We start from the raw sequence: 26,264 nt of genomic DNA, 5'->3' as shown, positions 1-26,264 counted from the left end.
TGGTGGAAAGAGCCACCTCTTCCCGTCCAGTGCTGGGAAGGTCAGGCATCGCAACCACCACCACACTTGGACTCTCATTGGGGATTTGTGATATCTTCTTAGAAAGCACAGTTCTTCGCTGTGCTTTTGCCAGCTTAACTCTTTTGATTTTTTTAGTGGGAGGAGGGCTTCCATCGTCATGTGAAGCTGAACCACTAGTCATGAACATACTAGGGATTGACCTTAGCCGTTCCTTGCCACTCCGTGTCGTAAATGGCATATTGGCAAGTTTACGTTTCTCTTCAGCTGATTTAAATGTTTTTTTCAAGGTCATTTTCCTGAACTTTGTCATTTGGGATTGTATGTGCCCTCTATTATGACATTGGGCATCGGCCTTGGCAGACGACGTTGATGGCATGTTATCGTCTATGTCATGACTAGTGGCAGCAGCTTCAGCACTAGGAGGAAGTGGTTCTTGATCTTTCTCTATTTCATTTTTATCGGAGAAAGTTTGGTCCTCCATTTATGTTATATCGATTTGATATATACGTGCGGCTAAACACAGAAAATATTTTTTTAATTTTGCTGGAGAGTAGTGCACTTTGTGGGTTACACCAGCCTTTAAGAAATGAGCCAGCCGGCTCTTTACTTATGGGACACAGGCGCACGCTTGGTGCTGCTCCTTTGTTGATGCACGTGCGGCTACTGCGCACACAATTCACAAACACAGAAAATTTTATTTTTTTTGGTTTGGAGTGTATTTTGGGGGTTACAGCACCCTTTAACGGTCAAGCCAGCCGGCCCTTTACTTATGACACAGGCGCACGCTTGGCACTACTTTGTTGATGCATGTGCGGCTACTGCGCTCACAATTCACAAACACAGAAAATGATTTTTTTTTTTGTTTGGACTGGAGTGTACTTTGGGGGTTACAGCACCCTTTAATGGTCAAGCCAGCCGGCCCTTTACTTATGACACAGGCGCACGCTTGGCACTACTTTGTTGATGCACGTGCAGCTACTGCGCACACAATTCACAAACACAGAAAATAATTTTTTTTTTGGTTTGGACTGGAGTGTACTTTGGGGGTTACAGCACCCTTTAACGGTCAAGCCAGCCGGCCCTTTACTTATGACACTGGCGCACGCTTGGCACTACTTTGTTGATGCACGTGCGGCTACTGCGCACACAATTCACAAACACAGAAAATAACTTTTTTTTTGGTTTGGACTGGAGTGTACTTTGGGGGTTACAGCACCCTTTAATGGTCAAGCCAGCCGGCCCTTTACTTATGACACAGGCGCATGCTTGGCACTACTTTGTTGATGCACGTGCGGCTACTGCGCACACAATTCACAAACACAGAAAATTATTTTTTTTTTGGTTTGGACTGGAGTGTACTTTGGGGGTTACAGCACCCTTTAACGGTCAAGCCAGCCGGCCCTTTACTTATGACACAGGCGCACGCTTGGCACTACTTTGTTGATGCACGTGCGGCTACTGCGCACACAATTCACAAACACAGAAAATAATTTTTTTTTTGGTTTGGACTGGAGTGTACTTTGGGGGTTACAGCACCCTTTAACGGTCAAGCCAGCTGGCCCTTTACTTATGACACAGGCGCACGCTTGGCACTACTTTGTTGATGCACGTGCGGCTACTGCGCACACAATTCACAAACACACAAAAAATATTATTTTTTTAGCACTTGGGGGGAGCACCCCTGATGGACAGAGCACCCCCTGGACAACACTACAGCACCCCTTTAGGACTGGGACACTGTACAGGACTTTGGACTGGGACACTGCACAACACAGTCCAGCCAGCCCTATGGACTTTGAAGTAGTGGACACAGCCCCTATTAACAACAGCAGCACAGCACAACACAGCCAGCCCCTATGGACTTTGAAGTAGTGGACAACAGCAGCACAGCGCAGCACAGCACAGCACAACACTACTCTGCACTACACTACACTACACTACACAGAAATCCGAACCCGCTCACCCCTAGTTTTGGATAGTGATTGCATACACAGACTCTCAACTGCTCACATAGGAATTCATACTCGGACAGAGAAACGACACCTGCCATAGGGCTGGTGCAAGTTCGATGGTGCAATTGATGGTGCATCTAAATATGCCCCAATTGCTATTTCTGCATCTATGGACAGTGGGCGTCTCATTCCATGCACACTTGGATGCACAGACTACACCAGAGAAGGTCTTTGGAGCAGAATTTACATAAAGTTACAATGGGAGACTCAGAATCATCCCCAAACTGAGGACTATTCTGGATCCTGGAATTTTTTAATTTGTAAAAGGAATAAGTAATTGCGACCTTTGGGGAAGCTGAACAGTGACTTAGGGCCTGATTCAGAGATGGACGGAATTGCACAGCAACACACAAGCAGCTGTGCAATTCCGTCCATTTAAAATGCAAATGCAGAAGGAGGTGTCACACACCACTTTGCTGCATTTGTGTGATCCCTGCGCTGTGTGTGAGCTCGCAGCCTGGGATTACCATCGGACAACATCGAAACAATTGTGACCATCGGTTGTGATTGCTATCGATGTTCCATTGGCCAGGCTGCAGGAGCTAAAGCTCCCCACAGCCTGGCCAGGTCCTGGCAGCTTGCGAGGCCAGGAAGTCTGCGCGCACCCATGCAGACCCTGGCCTCGTCCCTCCTGGAAAACGGGGACGACACGCCCCTGTTTCCAGGAACGCTACCAGGGAACGCCCCCGCTCCACCTCCCAAACGCCGCAGCCTGTCAATCAGACTGTGGCTGAGACACACTATGTGCGGGCACGCAGTCAGAGGCCTGCACACGCGCAGTACACCTGCTGCGAATGCGCATTCACCAACACATCGGAGATGTACGTGAACCAACGGGTTTGCGTACATCTCTGAATCAGGCCCTGAGTACTTTAGGTCTCCCTCCCCTCAACCAGCCATTACATTAAATCAATAACATTCACATTTAATACCTATACCTCTAACACTCATTTAAGCCTCAAAAATAAAATTAATAGCATTTTGTTTAATAACCAACTCTTGCCCCCTTTCCCCAACAAGCCCTGTCATTACACTAGTAGTAAACACCGTTTCTAAAAAAGCTTATTTCTGAAACTAGCACCAAAATTAAATGAATAGCTTGCACATGTAATACATAATCATATTCCCTTCCCAGCAAGCCCCAACATTAAATTAATAACATTCACTTTTAATAAATATGCATATTTCCCTCCAATAAGCTCCAATTTTAAATGAATACTATTCCCATTTAATTAATAGGCCTATGTCCCCAATAATCCACAGCATTAAATTAAAAGGCCATACAGTGTTTTATTAGTCCCACCAACATCACATCACCTCACTCAAACCAAGCGAAAGCCTCAATGTAAAAAATAAAATAATAATAAAAAATGTTTCTCTGCGTGGCAGGTGGGCTGTTCCTGTCTAAATGACCTAGCAGGTGATCTGTCCTTGAAAGATAAAAAAATCTTAACAATAAAAGTCAACACAACATCGATCTATTTCTACTTACAAATCATCACTTATTATCACTACACTATCAATGTATATCATTAAGTTATTGTCAGGTTGTCTGGTCTTCAGGACACTCTTAACTAAGATGGGTTGTAAATGAATTTCATAAAAAAATGGAATTGAATTTAGAGCTATACATTTTATTGCTGACAAAGTGGTTGAACCACTCACGCAGTTTGCAACTCAAGCTCAGACCATCTAGAAACTCAGATGTATACTAGCAGGGAGTAGTAAGGGAGTGTTGTACTTTGTTGTACTTTTATTGCCACTCTACATGTTCACTTACTTAGGCTAAGGGTCTGATGGGATATTGATCACTTCATAGTGGTTCAGTTCTTCACATGTTTTATGGAGTCATATGCATCTCTCTTCGCACATGGCTATAAGGTGCTGGGTAGAAATTAATTGAGTTACTGGGGAGAAATTAATTGACAGGGATAAATTCATTGCCAGAAGGGTGCTGGCAGAGAAATTAATTATATAGGGGACATTATTTAATTGGAGGAGGAACATGAAGTAATCAGGGGTAAGTGTAAATTGATCTAGAGTGGACTGAAGGTCATTAATAGGGCATAGGTGTTTGTGAATTTGCATAATGGAGGATCATGAAATGTGCAAGAAGCTCTATACTTGCTGAGGCAGCAGGACACCGGTGTGGGCTCTTAAGATGGCTATGCACTCAGAGAAATAGGGATGCGCATCAGTCTCCAATATCATAAAAAGTTTGATGTTCATGCCCAATGCGCTGTGATTTTTGGATCGAATATGGTTATATGATGTATTAACACAATCTATCCAAATATCCTTATGCTGCAGGTGCAATATACTAACCCAGTCCCTGGTGTCTCCCACTCCTCTGCACATGCATTGGCTTTTCACAAAAATAATATTCATCTTAATGAAAATCAATATTATTTTTCAGATGTTCTTCCACATTGAATTTTCCACTGTTCTATATTTGTTTCCTGAATTTAACACTTCAACTACAAAGAATACTACTAAGAAAACACTTTAAAAGAATTTTTATTAGGTTAAAGATCACAGCAGTCTGATAAATACATTAATTTTCAATTAACTTATTAATGTATTGTCTGCAAAGTACAACTTTTCCAGTGGCCCAGTCTATCTGAAAGATATCACTCTGTTTGCATTAAGTTTTTCCAAAAGATAATCTTGGCCTTCATTCATAAATAGATGTATAATATTGATGTAAAATAAATGTATTTTACTGCAATAACTGAGCACAGGATAACTTAGTCAGAAAGTCAGTGCTAAGTTCAGAAGCAGACAAATATTTCTAGATGAAATGGGTCATAGATCAGGGTGACGTCTTTCTAATCAACAAATCTTCAACTGGATTATTAATTAAGTTATAAACCTAGCCAGGAAATAAATAAGTAATCTTTGTTCCACTACTAACAGGTGCCTGAAGGTATTTTAGAAAGCAACAATAGCAAATAATAACTGTATTATTTAACTACTTGTCTGAAAGTTTCATCACTCGGCATGACAGACTGTGTAATGGTTAGCATTAGAGCCTCACAGCACTGATATTGTGGATTCAATTCCCACTACGACCCTAACTGTGTGGAGTTTGTATATTCTCCCTGTGTTTGCGTGGGCTTCCTCCGGATACTTAGGTTTCCTCTCACACTCTAAAAATATACTGGTAGGTTAATTGGCTCCCAACAAATATTAACCCTAGTGTGTTTGTATGTGAGCAAGTGGTAGGGAATATAGATTGTAAGCTCCACTGGGGCAGGGACTGATGTGAGTGGCCAAATAATCTCTGTAAAGCTCTGCAGAATATATGTGTGCTATATAAATAAATGGTAATATAGAAAATAAAAATAAATAATGACTGGGTTAAAATAACTATTATTTTCCTGTGGCGTAAAACTATTTATTCAACACCATGTAACTGTATATTACAGTTAGTATTGTGTACTTGTGTCATCTAGTAAGTACTTTCCACTGATATACTGTACTTCAGGTAGCAAATTGCACCTGTATAGTTTAGCCTGTAACGTTGGGCTGGCAATGTCCTAAGTGGGAATGGCACAAACACTACAGCAAAAAAGAAGGGGGGAGGAGCATGTGCACAAAATATCTATAATAGACTGCAATAATTAACATGGTTTTAAATGTAAGGTTTCTTAGTACATGTTCGGCCAAAGATGTTTGCCCACCTGCCACATCACGGTAAACCTTATATAGGTGGGTCCCTAACATCTCTAATACTGACACACAAATTAATTTATCTAGGACTTACTTACTTTCTTAAATTAAAACACTACCAGCTCCATGATTAGGTTACCATGCGCTCATGTGTCCCTGTTGGTCCCAACACGGGTAGTGGCACAAAAACTTTCATCCTGATTCATTGTGACTGAAGGGGCATTTTTCTTCCTCAGTGGAGTATCTAGAGTGTTCTAGAGTGTTGCTTGACAGGGCTGTTGCAAAGGTATTTGATTCCCTTAACTAGGTGAAAGTAGCATATGTGTAACAAACAACTTTTTAGGCAGAACCAAGCATTAGTAGAAACAAGTTTAGCAAGCAAAATGTAGTCTAGATTTTGTGTTCAAAGTTGACTGTAAAGACAAAAGGTCTGGTTAGGAGGAGACCAGTAAAACAATTACATGAGATGCATCCTGTACATGTTCAGATGGTTTTTTAGATGCACACGACAGGCTTAAAACACATAAATACTTATAAAGCTGCTAATGACTCTTAACTCCTTATCCACCAATAATATGTTTCATTAAAAAAATATAAATATATATATATATTAGTATTAGGGATGTGCAGGCTCGGATAGGTTCGAGTTTGCACGTTGAGTTCGGATTTTCCCCTCCAAAATAACGGAACTCAGAAAGAGGCTAAACGTCATCTTACATGGACGAACAGCATCATTCCTGGACAAAAGTCCAGGAATGATGATGTTCGTCCATGTAAGATAACGTTTAGCCTCTTTCTGAGTTCCGTTTTTTTGGAGGGAAAAATCCGAACTCAACGTGCAAACTCGAACCTATCCGAGCCTGCACATCCCTAATTAGTATGTATGTCCACGCAAACAGTCCGGCACTCCACTGGTCACAGCAGACCATTACCTTGCTCTGGGTGCCCTCCGCTGGGGGTTTGTGTGTATAATTGTATATATATATATATATATATATATATATTAAAGTAAAAATTTATTTAACGCATCACAAATGATGCAGTGTTTTAATAAATATAAACCAAGTCAATAAACAAATATGATTTGATATGTTTATACAGATAAACATTGTGCATACCTGTCCAGAAGCTGTTTGTTACCATACTATTCAATTTGAAGAACATGGTCAAATATATTCATATAGATACTTTACTGATAGTTACAGTTACAATGCATTTTGTTTCAAAATATTTGTTACAAAGCATTTAATATTATTTGCCAACTGCTCTTGGATGATAGATGAGTCTCTAGACAATACAGTAATTCATATTCGATACAAGCTAACAGAGATGTCTCTGTCTAAGACTAGATGACAGTCCTGCAGCAGCATGGTTAGGGAGGGTCAGTCCTGACGTCCAGCAGCTGAGTGTGGAATGAAATGAGCACAGTGTGTGTTTGATATCCAGTTAGAACTAGTGTACAAGTCATTCGACTGTGTCAAAGGCATTATTTAATACTGCTCTGAAAATAATAAAAAGAAATGTAACTTTACTGTATGACCCTGCATTCTCACTAATCAAGGCTGCGCTTCCTGCGGTTATTCAAGTAATTTCCTTTGAAATGAATAAGCAACTTGCCATGTATGGAGGAGTCAATATGTGACCATATACAGATGAACACAGCTTGAATTCTGCATAATGAGGCCTAGTAAACCCAGCCTACTCACCTCTGAGGGTAATATGTGCCTTTTGGCAAGACTTGTATCAAGCAGAGTTATTTCAGTAATCAGTTGCCAAAATGAGTTCACGTAAGAAGTGTCGGTCTCCCCAGATGCTGTCCAATTCAATTTTCAGACCTAAGGAATGCAATTATATGGAATTATCGCTTAACTGTCAGAAGTTTATTGTAATTAATGCAAAATATGTTTAAAAATTAATTTTCTAAAATATTGTTACTGTTATTTAATTGAATAACAAACTTCTCTTATGGGGCATATTTATGACTTAGCAGGTTCTACACCTGATAATTATCATTATAATTATCATTTCATATCACAGCTTATAGCTGCAATAAGAAATTATGGATCACATGAATGCATTAATATTCACATGCAGGGACAGTGGCACTGATAGGAGCCCATCACTGCGATGTGTTAGAAGCTAATGTGATTACTTCACTTCTCCCAGTGTCGCTCTGTGCATCCTACAGATCCCTCTCCTGGTATACTCTGCAGAGTGTAGCATATAGGCTACAATGGCTATAAAAATGGCTATTTGAACACTGCAGAGTGTAGCCTATAGGTTAGCAGTAAATTCTGCAATTAAGCAGTCCCCATAGAAATGGGAGGCTTCTTCTGTGATCGAAAATGGGGGATTGTAGCTGACATTTCCATTATCTGATGCGGTTCTCTGTCTGTACTTATTGTATGTCCCAGGGATACTTAATATTTGTGGGTAACCTCCGAAAATAGGTGTTTTTGGTGGGATATCGCCCAAATATTGCTTGATAAATAGTTCCCACAGTAACTCTATAAGTGCAATTTTTCAAAATGACAGCAGCGTTACCTGGAACCATTAATTGTTTTTAATTATGATTTTTACAGTAAACCTGAATATTTTAAAGATATCACTGTAGGTACAGCCATTGGTAGCACATTAGATGAATAAAGGAACTGACTAATGTACATACCACTATATTGTAGGGTCTAGAAAAGGGGAGGGGAATAAGTGGCCTCCAACTGCTGTTGAACCACACATCTTAGAATGCCTTGCAACAGATTTAGCATGGCCATTTAGAAAAACTGTGGCAGGGCATGCTGGGATGTGTTAGTCCTACAACAGCTGAGGGGCCGCTCATTGCCTACTCCCGGTCTAGAAGTACTGGCGCTGTAACCACAAATAAGATATCTGAAACATCTGCACAGTCACAATTACCAATCTTTGAAGTTTCATTTGCATAATATTACTACACTCATACCTTGTTTAGGGGTCTATTTACTAAGCAGTTTTAGGAGACAGAGTGAAAAGTGATAAGGTGCCAGCCAATCAGCTCCCAACTGTCATCTCACAGGCTGTGTTTGAAAAATGACAGGTGGGAGCTGACTGGCTGGCACCTTATCACTTTCTTATCACTTTTCACTCTGTCTCCTAACACTGCTTAGTAAATAGACCCCTTAGTCACTTGTACTTCAAAAGACAAGTACTTTATTAGTTAATAGTTATACATGCACAAATGCCGAAAGATGCATTTTTTGGGCAATTATTATCAATGTATACTGCAGTGCAAATTAATAAACAAGGTACAATGCACATAGGGCCTGATTCAGACCCGATCGCAAGCGCTGAGCGCTCGCAACTGGGTTGATGTTTGCCCACTGGGCATGCGCACAATGGAGCCGGCTCCATCGCGCTCATGTGCGAGACACGGCTAGCGACGGGTGCTCCGTCGCTCGATGGTGAGTGACAGCTCGCCCCGTTTGGTGGGCGGGCCGGGGGGGTGGCGGCCAAATGGAGGTGTTCCTCAGTGTTCCTCAGTCAGTGGAGAGCTTCCGGCTCTGTTAGAGCCGAAATCTCTCTGGGGCTTGTGGCCACGAGACCCTACCACAAGGGTCTCATCGCAAGCTCGATGGTCGCGATGGTCTTGACCATCGCGACCATCAACTTGGCCGCTCGCTATAGCTGTGGGTGGTAACCCACAGCTATGCGAGCGGCCAGGAGGCCGCTCCAAAAAAAACCCGCCCTGATTCAGAGCGAGCGCTCTTTCAGAGCATCAGTCTCTGAATCAGGCCCATAGTGCTCGCATGCAATGATAACTAACCTTCAATTGCCATATTCTGTAGCTGATTATTAAGGGACATCCATACAAATGTAGAAAAACAATGAACACAATCTGGTTCCAAATGCACCACAGTGTTTAAAATGTTTTATAATATGTGCAAGGGCAAATGCAAGATTTTTTATGGGGGTTTCCATGCCACACTGTCAGAGTGGGTATGTGCAGCATGCAAGAGCTATGGTTTTTATTTCACACAGTGCAAGACTGCTCTCCAACTCTTCCCATACTATTCATATATGGTACACAAGCAATAGTGGATTAGCCCAAAATTTGAGTAACTGCCTTCTCAATCAGTATTTTGTGCTAACTGCAGAGACAGAAGCAAAAGAGTCCTGACTCTACCTGCAGTTGGGACAAAGGCCCTCATTTAGAGGCGCTCGCAAGAAGTGAGCGCTCGTTCTGAATGAGGGCGGCCGCTTCTATTTTTAAGTGCGGCATTTTTAAGTGCAGCATCCACCCACAGCTTAGCGACAGACCAGGGTGATTGTCGAGACCATCGCGACCATCGGGGCTTGCGACGAGACCCTAAAGTTGGGTCTCGGCAGCCGCAAGCCCCAGGGAGCTTCCTGCTCTGATCGAGCAGGAAGCTCCCCACTGACATCACTGCTGATGTCAGTGCTGCTGCCCACAAAACTGTAGGCATTACTTAAGGAACGCCTCCATTTGTGAAACCACCCCCCCGCCCTGCCTACAAAACGGGGCGAGCTGTCGATCAACATCGACAGCCGGCCCTTTTGAGGTGAGCTCCGGAGCGAGAGAGTTTCTCTCTCACTCCGGGGCTTGCGCAGGCGCAGTGCGGCCGCTGCGCATGCGCAGGGCCTAACCATTGACCTGGTTGTGAGTGCTCAGCGCTTGCAACCGGGTCTGAATGAGACCCAAAGTCCTATCTGAGCATGACAGTCATCAAACATCAGGATTTACCGTCCAGAATCAGGGCAGATGGCAGACTAGACTATCCTGCTATCTTTTCCAGCTTTCACTACCTTTTGCTGCTGGTGTCTTAAACTCTGTAGTGGCTGCTTTGGGTCCTGGAATGTTGGAGCCCTGTCTAAAAAAAGGATTGGTACACAACATATTTTCATTTAACATATAATAAAAATACAGTAGCTATAGTCCCCAAACAAGCCCAACAAAAAAATTGGTAGTACTCACATTAAAGAAATAGAACCACAACCTGCGCCAACATTAATTTAATAGTATTCATTTATCTTCATTAATAGAGCAAATCATAACAGTACTATTACATTAAATAGTTCCCAGCATCAAATAAATAGACCCACTAATAAATCAGAAGTTCCCCTCACCAATAAATGATTGATCCCCATCCACATTAATTAAAGATCCAACCTCCTAATAGATTTCCATTAAAGATGGTTTTACTGCCCCCACACTTTCATTATATGATGTATTTCCCTTGCCCACACTTACAATATAAGATGTATTTTTTTAATTGTAATGCTATTAAACCAGTGTCGGAGCTAGTCGGAAGGGGCTAGAGTGTTTATTCGCTACTCAGCCTTCCAGAAGGTGCACATTACCTATTTCTTTTCCAAACATGGCCCAAAATACAAGGATTGTCAAAGCAACAACTAAGGGTGGGTACACACTTGCACGATATCAAACAGATTTGCTGTATAGGAACATCTAATCGGGCATATCATGCAGTGTCTATGCCCGATTGCGCTCTCCCGCAGGTCGCATGCAATATTGCGTAATTGGCCGCGCTGCACAGTCAATCACACAATATCGCATGCGGTGCAGTACATATTAATGAAGGATAGATTGACACATCGTTCTGTCATTCATTAAATCTTCTAATGTGCATTTTCCACTGCAAAAGCATGACCCATATGTTTCTATGGGGGCTGCTTAATTGCCGAATTTACCAAGTGTATTCTGGAGCTGGCCCTGGTAGCTAAAGTAGCCTAGGGGCTGCACTTTGCAACAGGATCGTTCCCTAACAATGGTCGCTTGCACATGCGTAGTAGCATGGTGGGTTCCAGAGGAAGTGATCACATTAGCAATCACTTCACATCTAACACATCATAGGGATGGGCTACTATCAGAGCCCCTCTCCCTGTACAGGCACCTTACAATGGTGTGTTCAGAACTGCCTTCTGTATGTGCTTGATAGGGAAATGGTTGGCGGATGGCCTAACATAGTTTAAATCAATAGCTCGCGTGTGCTAATTACTCCCATAATCGTCTCCCTGGTGGCAACCATACCTGCGGCCTGCCTAGTATTGATTTGACCCCATCTACTGACAATTTGGCCACACCTACAATGAGGCCCCTATTTTTATGCTAACATTATGAGCCCTTAATAAAGATGTACTATAGCTATACTACTGGAATGGCAGTCGGGCTGATGATTGCACTGCCTTGACCCTTTGTCCATAAGAGATATAATAAGTATACCATTAACTGAACTTTTTTGAATATCATGGCTTGGATTTTTTTCATCTTGAGAAGCATTTAGCAAGCATTTACTACTTACTGTTGTGTCAGTCTGGATCTTTATGTTTTTGACTAAGCACCCACTGTGAGTTAAAGCTGTTTGTGGGTGTGAATTTTCTCTTGTTACTATGATACTATAGATATGTATATATTATTATGTATTAGCTACAACCTCCATGCTGCTAGCCACTCTCCCCCACAGCACTGGTCATGCACGTCACATCACTAGTCACATCCCTGTGGCGCTGACCAAACCCCCTTTAGCGGCACACAATATGCCATTTAGAAATTTCAGCTCCAGGCCCATGTGGACCTCAACCTGGCAATGGATATGCCTATGCTATCCAGCACCAAAGTTCCATTGATAACTTAGCTGTAAATATTAGCATATTAGCAATTATGCTAGAGATTCCATACTGGAAACCTGCATACAATGTGTATTGTATCATACAGAGGGGATCCAACCTCCTAGAGCAGTGCAATACATCCCACTGGCTGTGGCTTATATTGGCTCCTTAATGACCTAGGTTTTCATGATTTAGAATAATGAGATTTTTTAAATATCCTAACAAAAGTTAATGGTTTGCATGCAAATGCTAGTTCTGTGCACGCATATGACTGGATATGTTTAGTAGAATTAATTTTATAGTGGGAACATACAAAAAATATTCATAGCATGTGAATTATTTATCAAAAATATTTTTTTGTTCTCAGGAAATGTAAACTCATGTATACATCACACATATATACAAATATATACTATATTATTTTATACCATACCCCATCAATCACTATTATTATTATACATTTACCTCTATCCATGCAGATTGCAAAATAAAGTGTAGCAGTCAGCCCTATTCACACATTAGAATGCATTTTAGTTTACGCAAAAGGCTGGAATCATCTCTGCTTATAGATTTTGTAAATACAGTATCTGTAGAGACAGTATGGGCAATATATGCTAACACAGTATGTAATATGTGGCTTTTCACCCCCAGATCTTCATAAACAATGAATGGCATGATTCAGTTAGCGGTAAAAAATTCCCTGTCTTCAATCCAGCCACAGGAGAACAAATATGTGAAGTTGAAGAAGGAGATAAGGTAAAAACATATTATTTGTGCTGAACTTAGATTAAGTTTATGGAATATATAGTGGACAGTTTTCCAATCTGATCAATTCCTTAAAAACCCATGGGATTTCTTAATCACAGCTATAGGTGGGTATTGAATTAAGCATGTCACGTTTAAAATGAAAAATATAATGTGCTATAGAGTATAGACTGGTGCCTTTAATCTCTAGTACAGATCCTTACGTCTTCGGCTCTTGTTGCTGTTTTTAAGAGAAACTAAAAGGTACAATCTACTTTTTTAAATCTTATACAATTCTCTCTATGCAGGGAGTGTCTGTGCTGTTATACAGAGCCAGAAACAATACATCACAGTACTATAGTACTTTGAACTATATTTATGGCACTGTAAGAGTAAAGGTTATAGTTCATGTATAAGTTGACAGATAAGTATAATGACGAAGAAGTTGGGAATTTATACAAAGTAATTATAAAAAATTAATAATTATCTTAGGTTATCTTTAGGTTAGTTACAAAAAACACCATAAATTGCCATAAATTTGTGTGCGGTCTAATAAACCTTAGATTCTCACTTGGAGAACATTAATATTTACTTTGAAGATGATTCATTAACAAATTATTCTTAATAATACTGCTGTCTAAACTCCCAACAGTATTTGTATATATAACATCAAGTATGAATATAGGCAGCTGATTGAAATAGAATTAATATAATCCTGCTCTTTGGAGAATTCTAAAGTTAGATTAATAAAGTATACCTCCCAAAAACTGTTTTCCTGTCTGCCATAGGGTTTTTACAATATATATTTTTTAAAAAAATTGTGGTAATTAACCCCTTAATAATAGGCAGCTTATAAAACCTCCACAGTTTAGTGTTAATTAATAGCGGGTTATTACAGAAAGGTATTACAGGTTGAGTCTCCCATATCCAAATATTCCAAAATACGGAATATTCCGAAATACGGAATATTTTTAGCTTGACTGAGATAGTGAAACCTTTGATTTTTGATGGTTCAAAGTACACAAACTTTGTTTAAGGCACAAAATTATTAAAAATAAAGTATGAAATGACCTATAGGCTATGTGTATAAGGTGTATATGAAACATAAATAAATTTCATGTATGTACACAAACTTTGTTTGAGCCACAAAATTATTGAAAATATTGTATAAAATTACCTTCAGGCTGTGTGTATAAGGTGTATATAACACATAAATGCATCCTGTGTTTAGATTTGGGCCCTGTTTCTAAGACATTTCAATATGGTATGCAAATATTCCAAAATACGGAATATTCCGATATCCAAAATATCCCAGGTCCCAAGCATTTTGGATATGGGAGACTCAACCTATTAAAGTAATTGACACATAAGTTTGGTGATTTAATAAAGTTTATTTATTAACTTTATTAACTTATAATTTATCAAGATCTTCACATCGAGCAATTAATTGATTGTAGAATACCATGGGGCCTATTCATGATGTTAATTATTGGGGTCCGATAATTAACATTCTACTCTCTGCGGAATCCGGAGCAATTCATCATTGCTCCGGCGCAGTGACAGCTGATGTGAAATCAGCTGTCCCCGTGAGCGGCTTCACTGCTCCTTTTCGGAACAGTGAATCTTTTCACGGGCTCTATCGGAGCAGTGATGGTAGTGCGTATGCGTGACCTACAGGTCATGCATGAGCACAAGAACCCCGCCGTCTGGCTGAAGGAGCCGGTCAGGGGCAGAGGGATCCGAAAGGATCCCTCTTCACAACCCGGACCTCCTTCCCACAGGGAAGGAATGGGTTGCGATCCACAAGCGGGAGCATTCGCTATCTGAAGATGGTGAATGCTACCGCACTCAAGCTCTGAAAATATTGTATTTTTCGGAGCTTGATGACAGCGGGCCATTCCGCAAAAAGGAAGCTAAGTAGGAGATATCTGTGATATCTCCTGCTTTACCTCCTTGATGAATTACCCAAAAACTGAATTTTTCCAATTGCAGGTGAAAAAGTGATGATGAATAGGCCCCCATATATTTTGGAACTTCTCTCTCCACTTTATCTCTCTTCAAGGCATAGTACATCTCCCCCTGAGAGATGCTCCTCACCAGTGGCGGATTTTGCCTAGGCTGCAGGGCTGCAGCCCCCCTGTAAAAAGCACCACCTCAGTGTAGTCAGTGCAGTCCGTGACTGCACTGGCTACACTGTGACTGGCAGTGGCTTCCCATTGGAAGCGCTACCTGCCAGTTACATAAACAACAGACAGTCTCAGGGGGGGGTGCCTCCTCCCTGTAGGACTGCCAGTCCGGGCTGCTATTAGCAGAGAGTGGCTTTCAGTAGCTTTTCCACCAGCCCTACCCGGCTCCTTGGGGCTGCAGATGATGCAGCTCTTTGGAAGCCGGTGATATGTGCATGCGTGGCGCCCCAGCGCTAGTGCACATGCACAGGTCCCGGTGCCTGTCAGATCGATTACACAGAAGGGAACGGGACCCGGCCAGGGTTTACGCCGGCGGCAGCCCCTCTCATCTAAGAGGGTAGGAGCCGCCGCTGCTCCCCACCATAATGAAAGTGTATAATAGTAGTGCAATGTATAGTTTCCACAATACAATCTGACGGCAAGTATTAGTTAGGCAACATGTAAGGCAGAGGTCTATAGTATCAGAGATCTTGCAGAGTCAGGAGGAAAGTCAGGGCAAAGTTTAGTAGCATAAGATTACCTAATCACATCAAGGACACAGAAGCTGAACTTTTGCATAGGCAATGAGGGACTGTTAGAATTAGTACTTTGTGGGGAATGTACTATTGCACATCATTATGGTGAACCTAGAACTACTTTGTGCATCCAAAAACATGCTCTCCTAGATAAATAAGATAAATAAGGGATGGATGAGAGGATCAGCCCCTGAGCAGGCAGCCTAAGAGTTAGCAATTTAACAGAAAAAAACAGCATCTACCCACAACTATACATTTATCTTAAAACTAGCTGTTGTAAGTGGCTTCGCCCATGATGAAATCGCTTCTGCCAACATTTTTTTGTTTGAGGTGTTCACACTTTTAGGTTTATGTAATAGGGTGAAACTTGCAGCCACTGTGGGAACTCCTGCGAATCTACCTGTATTTTTTAAAGCGGCAATCATTTTAAAGGAAAAGCTAACATCACCTACTGATGAAACAAAATGTAGGCTATTTCTAGGAGTTTCCATGTTTCCAGTTTTTAGAAAAATCGGTTCAGTAGTTTTTGCAGCAACTTGGAACAAACAGACAAACACAACAATCTTATTATATTTGTATAGATTTTAGTGAGATGCGGTTAAAATGCAGACATAGGTGATGCCGGTGGTCAGAATGCCGGCTCTGGAATCCCGACACCTGTCAGAATCTTGATGCTGGCATCCCGACTGCTGGAATCCCGACCGCCGGTGGAATCCCGAAGGTAAAGTAGCGGGGTTGGGGGAGGAATAGAAGTTAGGGTTAAGGCCCCCATACATCAGCAATTGATTGCAGCAATTGTGCAATTTGCAATCGATTGTGTTTAAAAATCTTTCCTCTTTTCAATCGATTGCAGACTGCAGAATTGCCACAATCGATCAAAAAAGGGAAAGATTTTTTACACAATCGATTGCAAATTGCACAATTGCTGCAATCAATTGCTGATGTATGGGGGCCTTTAGGCACTAGGGGCAGGGTTAGGCACTAATGGGGGAGGGTTAGGTATAGGGTGCTGGGAGGGGGAGTTTAGGTTTAGGGACTGGGGGGGAGGTTAGGGTTAGGCACCGGGAGGTAGGGTTAGGGAGAGGGGGAGGGTTATGATACCGACCAACACAGTGTCGGTATTCTAAGCCTGTTGGAATGCCAGCATAGTGATTCTGACCGCCAGGATCCCGAACGCCAGCATCTCATACCTATCTCGATTTTAGCATGTCTCTAAAAAGTAAAGGGTGTGTTGTCACTGTAATCCACATTTTATTAGGAATGTTTTCCATACAATACCTTAATCCTGTCTTTGCTCCTAGGAAGATATAAATAAAGCTGTAAAAGCAGCAAGAGAAGCATTTCAGCTGGGGTCACCATGGCGAAGGATGGATGCATCAGAAAGAGGAAAACTCTTGAATAAGTTAGCTGACCTCATAGAACGTGACTTCTTAATTCTCAGTGTAAGTGATTCACATGTGATGACATTGCAATAATATTTTTATTTAAAAAAAATTCTGTTACCCATATTCTACAATGTTTAATGCCAGCATGTGAATCTATTTAAACAACTATAAGCATTAATACACTAAGGAAAATTCCCAGCATTGATAAATATATATTCCTAAATTAATACTGATGCAGTGAAAAAAGATCCACAACGAAGTTATCTTAATGAGTGTTGAAACATGTGCAAATGCAGAATGTAATTCCATGATATAGTATATTTACTGTGTACAGTAGTCTGAAATTGGCCCCACATTTTACAATCTTTTTAAAAACCACAATTTCCTATTGTAGATTGTACCATATACCATGCAAATGCATTGTAAATTGCACCATTCATTTTCATTCATTGCATCTTGAAGATCAAAAAATACAGATGCTTTTGTTTTACCTTGGGAAAACATGTACAGTAGAATGCAATGAATAATTGTACAATTGCAACACAAACCCCATAATTTGATTGCATTTATATAAAAATGTTTCACTTCGTGAAATCTTATTGTATCATTTGATTGTACGTTTGCCAAACACTGAAAAATTTCAAGTGCATGACATGTTTCAACATGACTACCGTGTGTGGGTATCTTTGGTGTAGTGTGTAGCGTAGCCAGCTATCTTTGCTAAATATGTCCCCTTCCCTATTCTCTTCACATTATCTAACAATACTTATTAATACTTTCTACAATAATGTATTCCAAACCTTCTGCAGCTGTTTCATGTACGTCTGGGCTGGCCAAAGGTACAGTACTTAGCTGTACCTTTGTACATAAATCTATTTAAAGCATTTATATGTTATTTCTCATGACAATTTACAAAGTTTATTTGGTAAGTGTGACGTAGATGTAGTTAGAAGCTAAAGTGGCAAAATTACCTTGCTGGTCCACATCTTGGCTGAGCCAATAGTTAATGTAGAATCTCTAACAGAAAGATTGATGAATACACTCCCTGTATTTACTTTAACCAGAAGTAACAAACGGGATACATATGGCATCCCGGCGGTCGGGATACCAACGCTTACATTACTGGTGCCAGAATTCTGACTGCCGGGATACCGTAACAAACAGATGCTGTGTTTGTTTGAAGACTTGTTTTTTGACCCACAATTGCTAGAAGAGTGGTGTTTGTTTTTGTGTCCATATATTTAGATTTAAACTTCCTCTGCTCCTGAAGCAGCAATCTATTCCCACAATGTAAAGGTACATAAAAAAAGGATGGGGTACATAAAAAAAGAGGGGTTCTGGAGGAATGTAGTTAAAATACAGTACATGCAATGAAATAACCATCCTAATTTCATATCTGAGCAACTTTGGTAACATTCATAGATCTACTTCTATCATCTTGGTCTTGCACCCATTTTGATTGCATTCATGTAGGTATCAATATATGATTGAAGCATTTGGACCTTTTTTGTTTATGCACTCTCTATGTGCAATGGGCTGATGAATCAGGCTGTATGGAAACTCAATACAAATAGCTGTACACTTGAGTGAATGTAACTTAATTGGGAGTGTCTATAGTGAGTATACTTACCCCACTTGTTAATGAACTCTCCCAAGGAGATTTGTCTCCAATGCTTCAAGTCATAGTGTCTGACTTGTTTGCATGCAGTAGGTGTCAGTGCATTTTAGTCTACAGAAAAATGACTGATTATAAAACATCACTTAGTGAAGTGATACACTGTAAAGTGAATGTCATTCACCAGAAACTGGTGTTTTCAAAAATGTACTCCTCTTAGAAGAATGAACAAACCAGCAATTCTATTAATGTGCCACAGGCATGAACTTTACTGACAGAGTCAGTTTTCTGCATATCGAATGTTCTTTTCATTCTGTGTTCAATGTGTGTCTTTCTGTGTATCCCATACTATACGTGTTTAACTCTGTGTGTCCCATGTGTGTGTCTGTTTGTGTATCTCATTTGCAGGGCCTTAACTAAACTTTTTGGTGCCCTGGACCAGAAAGACCATTGGCATCAACCCGTTTTTTTCAAATAATGACATAAGGCGCACGTCCAAAAAGGGGCTTGGCCACATGTAGAAAGGGCATGACAAATCTGATTTATCCCATACAATGATGAAGGAGTACCAATCCCTTTCTACTCCTGTTATCCAGGTGTTACTGCCAAATACAGTATGAATCCAATGGCTGCATTGATGATACACAATAATTATGCAGTATAACTCACCAGCTCTAGATGTAGGAGAGAGCTGGAGAAGCTGCACCTGCAGCAGGATTTGTCTATCAGAACAGCTGTCCACAAGTCCGGAGCCGGCAGTGTAGATCACCTACTGAAGGTATAGAAAAATGTCTGCTTGTAGTATACAGTATGTAAAGCTAATATCAGTGGAGGGGAGGTCTGTGTATGTACCCTGTACTGGTAACAGCTGGGTGGGGAATCGGTGGCTATATTCAGATGGAGGGGAAGAATGTGACTGGGGGGAGGTGGCCAGATGGAGAGGGAATCGGCCTGGGAGCAGATAGTGGCTGCCTTGAGATGCCGGGAATAAAAGAAGAAGAAGCTATAAGTACAAATCATTTGAAAGGTGCAGCCAAAGAGCACCCCCTGCCTTGCGGTCTCCTGTGTCGTGGCACATGTCGCACCACCATAGCTATGGCCCTGCTCATTTATGTAACTTTTTGTGTCCCATGTGTCTGTCACATGTATGACTGCCTGTTTTTGTTTCTCATGTGTGTTTGTGACATGAAAGATGTAAATGACAATATTGTAAAATAAAACAACACATAAGGGCCTCATTCAGAGGCGGTCATAGGATGCAAGCGGTCGTTCTGAAACAGGGCGGCCGCTTGCATCCTGAACGGCCGCCTCCATGACGGTCGTTAGGCTGTGGGTTAACACCCACAGCTCTAACGACCGACAAGGGTGATGGTCGCGATGGTCAAGACCATCGTGACCATCGGGGCTTACAACGAGACCCTAAGGTAGGGTCTCGTCAACCTTAAGCCCCAGGGAGCTTCCTGCTCTGATCGAGCAGGAAGCTCCCCACTGATGATGTCAGTGGGGCCGCCCCCAAACGGCAAGCGTTCCTACTGGAACGCCTCCGTTTGGCCAGGCACGCCCCCGGCCCGCCCAACAAACGGGGCAAGCTGTCACTCAACATCGACAGCTCGCCCCATCTGCGACGAGACCCGTAATGACGGATCACCCGTCGTTAGCCGGGTCTCGCGCATGCGCACGACGGAGCCGGCTCCGTCATGCATATGCGCTGTGGGGCAACATCGAGTCCGACCGCTCACGACCGACTCTGAATGAGCTCCTAAGTGCTATCAATTTATATTTGTATTTTTAGATCTTATTACATATTATTAAAAAGCATCTAAAATTAGGACTAAAATTCATTTAAACTATCACAATCTGTAAAGCTGTGAAGTTAGACGACCCATGGATTTTCAGCTACATTTACCATTGCCGCCACTTCAAAATGATTTCTTCTCTGTAAATTCTGTAAATAATTTGATTGGCTTTCAAACATGGAATAGAAAAATGTTTTGTTTATCACTAATAATATTGACAACATTTTTTTACTTAATCTTTAATATGTTTTGCAGACTATGGAATCTATTGATGCAGGGAAGGCATTTATTACCAGCTACTATGCAGACATGCCAGGAGCTGTTAAATCATTGCGTTATTGTGCAGGTTATGCAGACAAAAACCATGGGCGCACAATACCAATGGGTATGCTATTTTTCTAACTGCTTATATATATATATTTTCTCTAACTAAAGGTGGCATTCAGGTGATCAAACCACAATAATAAACAATCATGAGAGAGAGAGAGAGAGAGAGAGAGAGAGAGGGGGGGGGGGGGAAGAGAGAAAAACAGCACTCTCCAATATTAATACTGAACCTTTGTCTTTGATTACAAATATGGCAGATTAGAAGCTTTGCATAGTTGTTTTAATCACTTAGATTTTTCAATTGCTACATTTGTATTACATTATTATTTTTATTATTATTATTATTAATAATAATAATAATATATTATTATTATTATTATTATTATTATTTCCTAAAGAAAGGAAGGGGAACTGTTTTGTTAGAGGATTCTGCAGCTTGTATATGTAGGAGGGGCTGAGTATGACAGCTATGAAGTATGTTATCTTTGTAACTTAGGTGACCATTTTCACCTGCAATTGTAGAAATTAAGTGTCTGGGCCATTCATCAAAAAGGTAATGAAGGAGATATGTCCTGCTTACCTTTCTCTCCCTGAATGGCCCACTGTCCCCATACACTAGTATTTCAGTAGAATTCATCAAGCTCCAAAAATACAATATTTTTGGAGCTTGACTGTGGGAGCATTTGCCATCTTCAGATGGTGAGTGCTCTAGCAGTAGCCGCTAACCCTGCTCTCGGGTTGCGAAGAGCGATCCTTTAGTAACCCTCCTCCCCTGTCCGTCTCCTTCTGGTGGACACCGGGGCTTTTGTGAGCATGCATGACCTGTACACTAGACCTTGTGTGACCTTACACTTGAGAGTGACTTTGCTGTAAAAGTACTCCATGTAACCTTCTCCAGGCACTTTAATTTCACACCAGGGTTCCCTGTTGTAAAAAAATTTAGGTCTAAAATTCCTCCGGATCTTATTGTGAAAAGTAGATTTAAGAGCTTGTACGTATGGCTGGTGAAAAAGAATGCTAGCTCAAAGCATTAGCAACACTTTTTGTTTTGTCCTCTCCTTAACAGAATTGATTAGCATGTCTCAAAGCTTCCCTGATGCCCAGCATACAATATACTTAATGAGTGTCCCCATAGAACTCCATTGTATTTAATAGAGCACTAACACTCCAGGCAATATCAAAGTTAAATGCAATGCATTTGTGAGAAAATATATGTATGTGTAATTGCTTTTGCCTGAATTGCATTATTATCATTGTCAAAGGACATTTTAGTAGACTTAAGATTGCTTTAGATCAATTCAGTACATAGGAAACCTTAATCTCCTTCACCAATTAAATCAGCAGTACTTCTTGACTCAAGATGCAATGGTTCTTTCATTATTTTGGCATTCATTTCCAATTATTTCTATAACAAAGTATATTTAGCACCTACTATAATTTCCGTCTCTTGATTTTAATTATTGGGCAGGTGTACGACGATTGTCTTCTTTGATCTACAGGAAATTGGCCAAAATTATGGCCAACTGTCTTCTTAATCTAAGACAAGTGCTGCTGAATTAGGGATTTGTGGCTCAAGCTGCTCAACCCATCCTAACATGCTTAACAAGAAACTCAAAGTATTTGGTTGGTTAGTTTTTTTTAGTGACAACACTATATTATCTGTATCTCTTCAAAATGTTGCATGCATATATTAACTTAATTTAATCAGCAAACACTAAAACGTAGCTAATGCTGACCAAACATGGACCAATATTGCTGCTTGGTGTCCAATGTGGCCATGAACCCCCGGATCACTCCTGTTGTCAGTGTGGCCTGTTATTAAAGATAAAATTTGACCACACAGAAAAGCCAATATTATCTTGTTTCAAACGTAATTTGTCCTATAGTGAAATGATCAATGTCAATTGACTTTATTCCTATGCATGTGTTAGAGTGTGACATTGGACCACTTACCCAATGTCACTAGTAAAAGTATAGCATGTGGGGCCAGCCAGCCATACTAAGCCTAGCCTATTAAAGTTTCATTCATACAGGTTGGAACAATTAATTCAATATACTAATCCAAAATTTTTCATTTTGTGAAAACTGTGCATACTAAATTCTTCCTGAACAAATATTATTTTTATTATATATAATATTCATATTTTCTTTTTTAGATGGAAATTACTTTACTTTCACAAGACATGAACCTGTTGGAGTATGTGGTCAAATTATCCCTGTGAGTAAAGACAGCATTTTATGCAGCGGATGCCATTGCCAAATGACGCAGTCGTTTTCATAAATGTTCCCCCCTAAAAAGTATATATAGATGTTCAAGGGCAACTATACATTAAGGGGGTCCTCCCCAGTTTACAGAGTCCATGGAGCCTTTTAGCACCACATAATAATTTATATTTACATATCCTTTGAGGGGCTATGTATTTCTTTGATGAAATGTCTCCTGCACCAGCTGATGCCTTTAATATGAGAGTACACATAAAGAGCACTTAGTAAAGGCTTTCTCTTACTCTCATGACCTAAAAAAGACATGGATGAGGGTAAAAGAAGCACTATTTTATGTGCTGGAAAAATACAAAAATTAATTACGGGGTTGGTACAAAAATAATAACAGGTTGGGCTTTGAAGTGCCAATTATACTTTTGTTGCCTTCACTGTTGTTATCAAGCACTACAATATTGCATATCTTGTGCGGATGTGCCGCAAAGTGCAGCTTCAAGGCATGTGCAATAATAGCACAAAATATGTTTTCTGAGCCTCTGTATTTCATCCCGATTGCTAATGATCCCCTTAGTTTTTATCTAAACAATGCTAAATGTATAGAACAATACTAATACCGCTGTTACTTATGATACATAATATAGTAATTATAATTATTATTATTACTATTTAATTAAAAACAAAAACTTTGTTTCCACAGTGGAATTTCCCACTTGTAATGTTTGCATGGAAAATCGCGCCTGCACTCTGTTGTGGTAATACTGTTGTCGTTAAGCCAGCAGAGCAAACACCACTGAGTGCTCTGTACATGGGATCGCTAATAAAAGAGGTGAGTATTGTTTGTGCAAAGGTAAATATTGTACAAGAGTGACTTATTAAGCCTCCGTTTTGGTTCTGCAAACATGTAGTACAATACTATAGAGTTATCACATGTAGATGCTTTTAAGTTACAGCAAAAGGCAACACATTTTACACTCAGTTTCAGTTGTATTATAGTTGTCTACTACATTTTTTAAAAATGCAAACAAATGATAATAGCAGGATAGCAAAGTAGATACAGCCCTTTCTACATTTTACAAATATTATATTAATATGCAAAGATGATCATAGTGCATAAGCTCAAACTTTGGTCCAATGTATGATTTTGAGTGTTATGAAGTATAAGGCTGGGCATTTAAAATGAGAATTTTCTTTAATGGTTGGGAACAATGCAAAAGCCAAAATAAATGTGTTATTATTTTGCATTTTGCACCAGTGTATATGCCAAAGAATACATCTATGCATACAAAATGTCATTTTTCTGCAAACAAAAATATTTTCAAATGACTTCTTAAAGGGTCAGTTTTATGCCAGCTCATGTGCTTGTGTCTAGCGAATTCTAAATTATTTGAAAATTGCTATTTTTCTTATTACTATCCTGACCGTATGTGGCATTGGATACATATACAGATCTGCCAAGCTGGTATAAAGTAGTGTCAGTCCATTGTTGCACTAGATATGTGTAATAGTGTAATCTCAAAGTACAAAACCAATGAGACAGATTTCCATTGCTTATGGTCTCACATATTTTTTTCATTGGTTAAAATAGTGTACGTGCAAAATATCAACACTATACAATGCTAATCGACACTGAGAAGAGGGTGGGGCGGGTACAGCTTACCTGGGCCCAAGTCTATCTGAGAGGAATGGGTTAGCCAGGGAGGAAGCGCAATGTCTTTCTATTGTCTCACTTAGCTACTTCACACACATTTGTAGCTGTAGGCAGTATGCCAGGCATGGTACTGCCATGCCCCCATGGGGCACTAGGGCCTATGTGGTGTCAATGCTAGACAGCCAGGAGTCAGACTGGTTTCTGTTTTTGTGGTCTTTCTGCCATGTTGATAACCAGTCCTACTCTGGTCAGGGTAGAACTGATGTATCTATGAGAAGAAAAGAAAACATACTGCCTTTCCAAGGTATTGAAAGCAGTGGGTCTTGTCTGGCCTCCCTTCTCCACTTTACTAAATATGATTTTGAATTTTGAAATAGTTTATTTGAATAAATAACTCCAGATCCACCAAACACTAATTCACCACTAATATACCTCCCAACCATCCCGAATGTTCCTATCTGAGTGCTTTCTCCCACCATCTGGATTAGATCTGCATTGTCATGGATGCCAGGCAGTTGCATAGTAAAGCAACTGTGAATGGGTGACGCATACACCTGTCACTGGGACGCATGGCAGTGAAAGGGCTATAGGAGGAGAACCACCTGTGGGTAAGGGGCAGCTAGTGCTTTTCAGCATTAAGCATACCCCCTCATGATGTGGACTCACCCTCCTAATAACAACTTGGTCACCCCCACTATCCCAGTCTGCTCATCTCCAAATATGGCAGATATGTGTCTTTATTAAAATAAAGAAAAACTTGTTTTTTTTCTTGATCAAATTTGGTCAAAAGTAGAAGCAAAACAAATCTTCATAAAAATTATCCCTGCACACTAGAACTGATAAAAAAGGGAGGGCTAAAAGTGTGAATACCCCAAATACCCCATGATAGCCCTACATGAGTACATGGGAAAACACTTGTAATTGTCTGGTCAGTGATAGGGAAAGTTGGTTCTAGTGTGTGGAGCTTGCTTTTAAGAGGATTTTTTTCTATTGCTTTGATGTCAGATAAAGAAAGTCTGCAAGTACAATTTATATTTAAATTAAAATAATTAAATGACTGCAAGGGCTTGATTTGATTTATAGTTATGTAAATGTACTAATTGTTTTAAACACATTAATGCAAAATCCTGACAGTTGCCACTCATGGACCCAAAGAGGGGCCTCAGCGCTATTCAGAACTGGCTGGTTTGCTTTTACTGGGCCCCATTCCCCTAGGGCATTCTGCAATGTGCTGATCACACTCTCACAGAATGTGTAACAAATAAAAAGCTGCAAAAAACTATTTCTAAGGCTTAGATACTATTTTCATACTAGAAGTGAGAAATTATTTTATAAATTCATGCAAGCACAAATATGAAATTGAAGACTATTAAGGCTAGCATCATATTGTGGGTGATCTCCCTGCTGAAGGATTCCCTGTTACAGTATAATGTTACTACTGTAGCTCAGCCTTGCATAGATGGTACTGATTTTCTCTTTTGTAGGGTTCCCTATGCCCTTTGCCC

At 40.4% G+C, this 26,264-nt stretch overlaps 1 protein-coding gene and 1 long non-coding RNA gene across 4 annotated transcripts in view; one reads left to right on the top strand and one right to left on the bottom strand.

Annotated features, from left to right (window-relative positions):
- The window catches only part of ALDH1A1 (aldehyde dehydrogenase 1 family member A1), a 100,222-nt gene that overhangs the window by 9,681 nt on the left and 64,277 nt on the right, over window positions 1-26,264 (top strand). Inside the window, exons 2-6 of the mRNA XM_088464072.1 lie at window positions 12,975-13,079; window positions 17,070-17,210; window positions 20,820-20,949; window positions 23,048-23,109; window positions 23,809-23,937. Coding sequence (XP_088320198.1) covers window positions 12,975-13,079; window positions 17,070-17,210; window positions 20,820-20,949; window positions 23,048-23,109; window positions 23,809-23,937 — 567 coding nt within the window. The remainder of the gene's footprint in view (window positions 1-12,974; window positions 13,080-17,069; window positions 17,211-20,819; window positions 20,950-23,047; window positions 23,110-23,808; window positions 23,938-26,264) is intronic.
- The window catches only part of LOC148442291 (uncharacterized), a 132,362-nt gene that overhangs the window by 58,747 nt on the left and 47,351 nt on the right, over window positions 1-26,264 (bottom strand). Inside the window, exons 3-4 of one of the 3 annotated variants that reach the window (XR_015875828.1) lie at window positions 10,441-10,567; window positions 7,412-7,540 (exon numbers count right to left, since the gene is read on the bottom strand). This is a non-coding gene — a long non-coding RNA (uncharacterized LOC148442291). The remainder of the gene's footprint in view (window positions 1-7,411; window positions 7,541-10,440; window positions 10,568-26,264) is intronic. The other 2 variants (XR_015875829.1, XR_015875830.1) reach the window with 2 other exon arrangements.

The sequence above is a fragment of the Taudactylus pleione genome, unplaced genomic scaffold (assembly GCF_031769625.1).
Source record: "Taudactylus pleione unplaced genomic scaffold, aTauple2 ptg001573l, whole genome shotgun sequence".
In the NCBI taxonomy this organism is placed as follows: domain Eukaryota; kingdom Metazoa; phylum Chordata; class Amphibia; order Anura; family Myobatrachidae; genus Taudactylus; species Taudactylus pleione.
The sequence above is the reverse complement of the archived record's forward strand: the minus strand, read 5'-3'. Positions and strand labels throughout refer to the sequence as shown.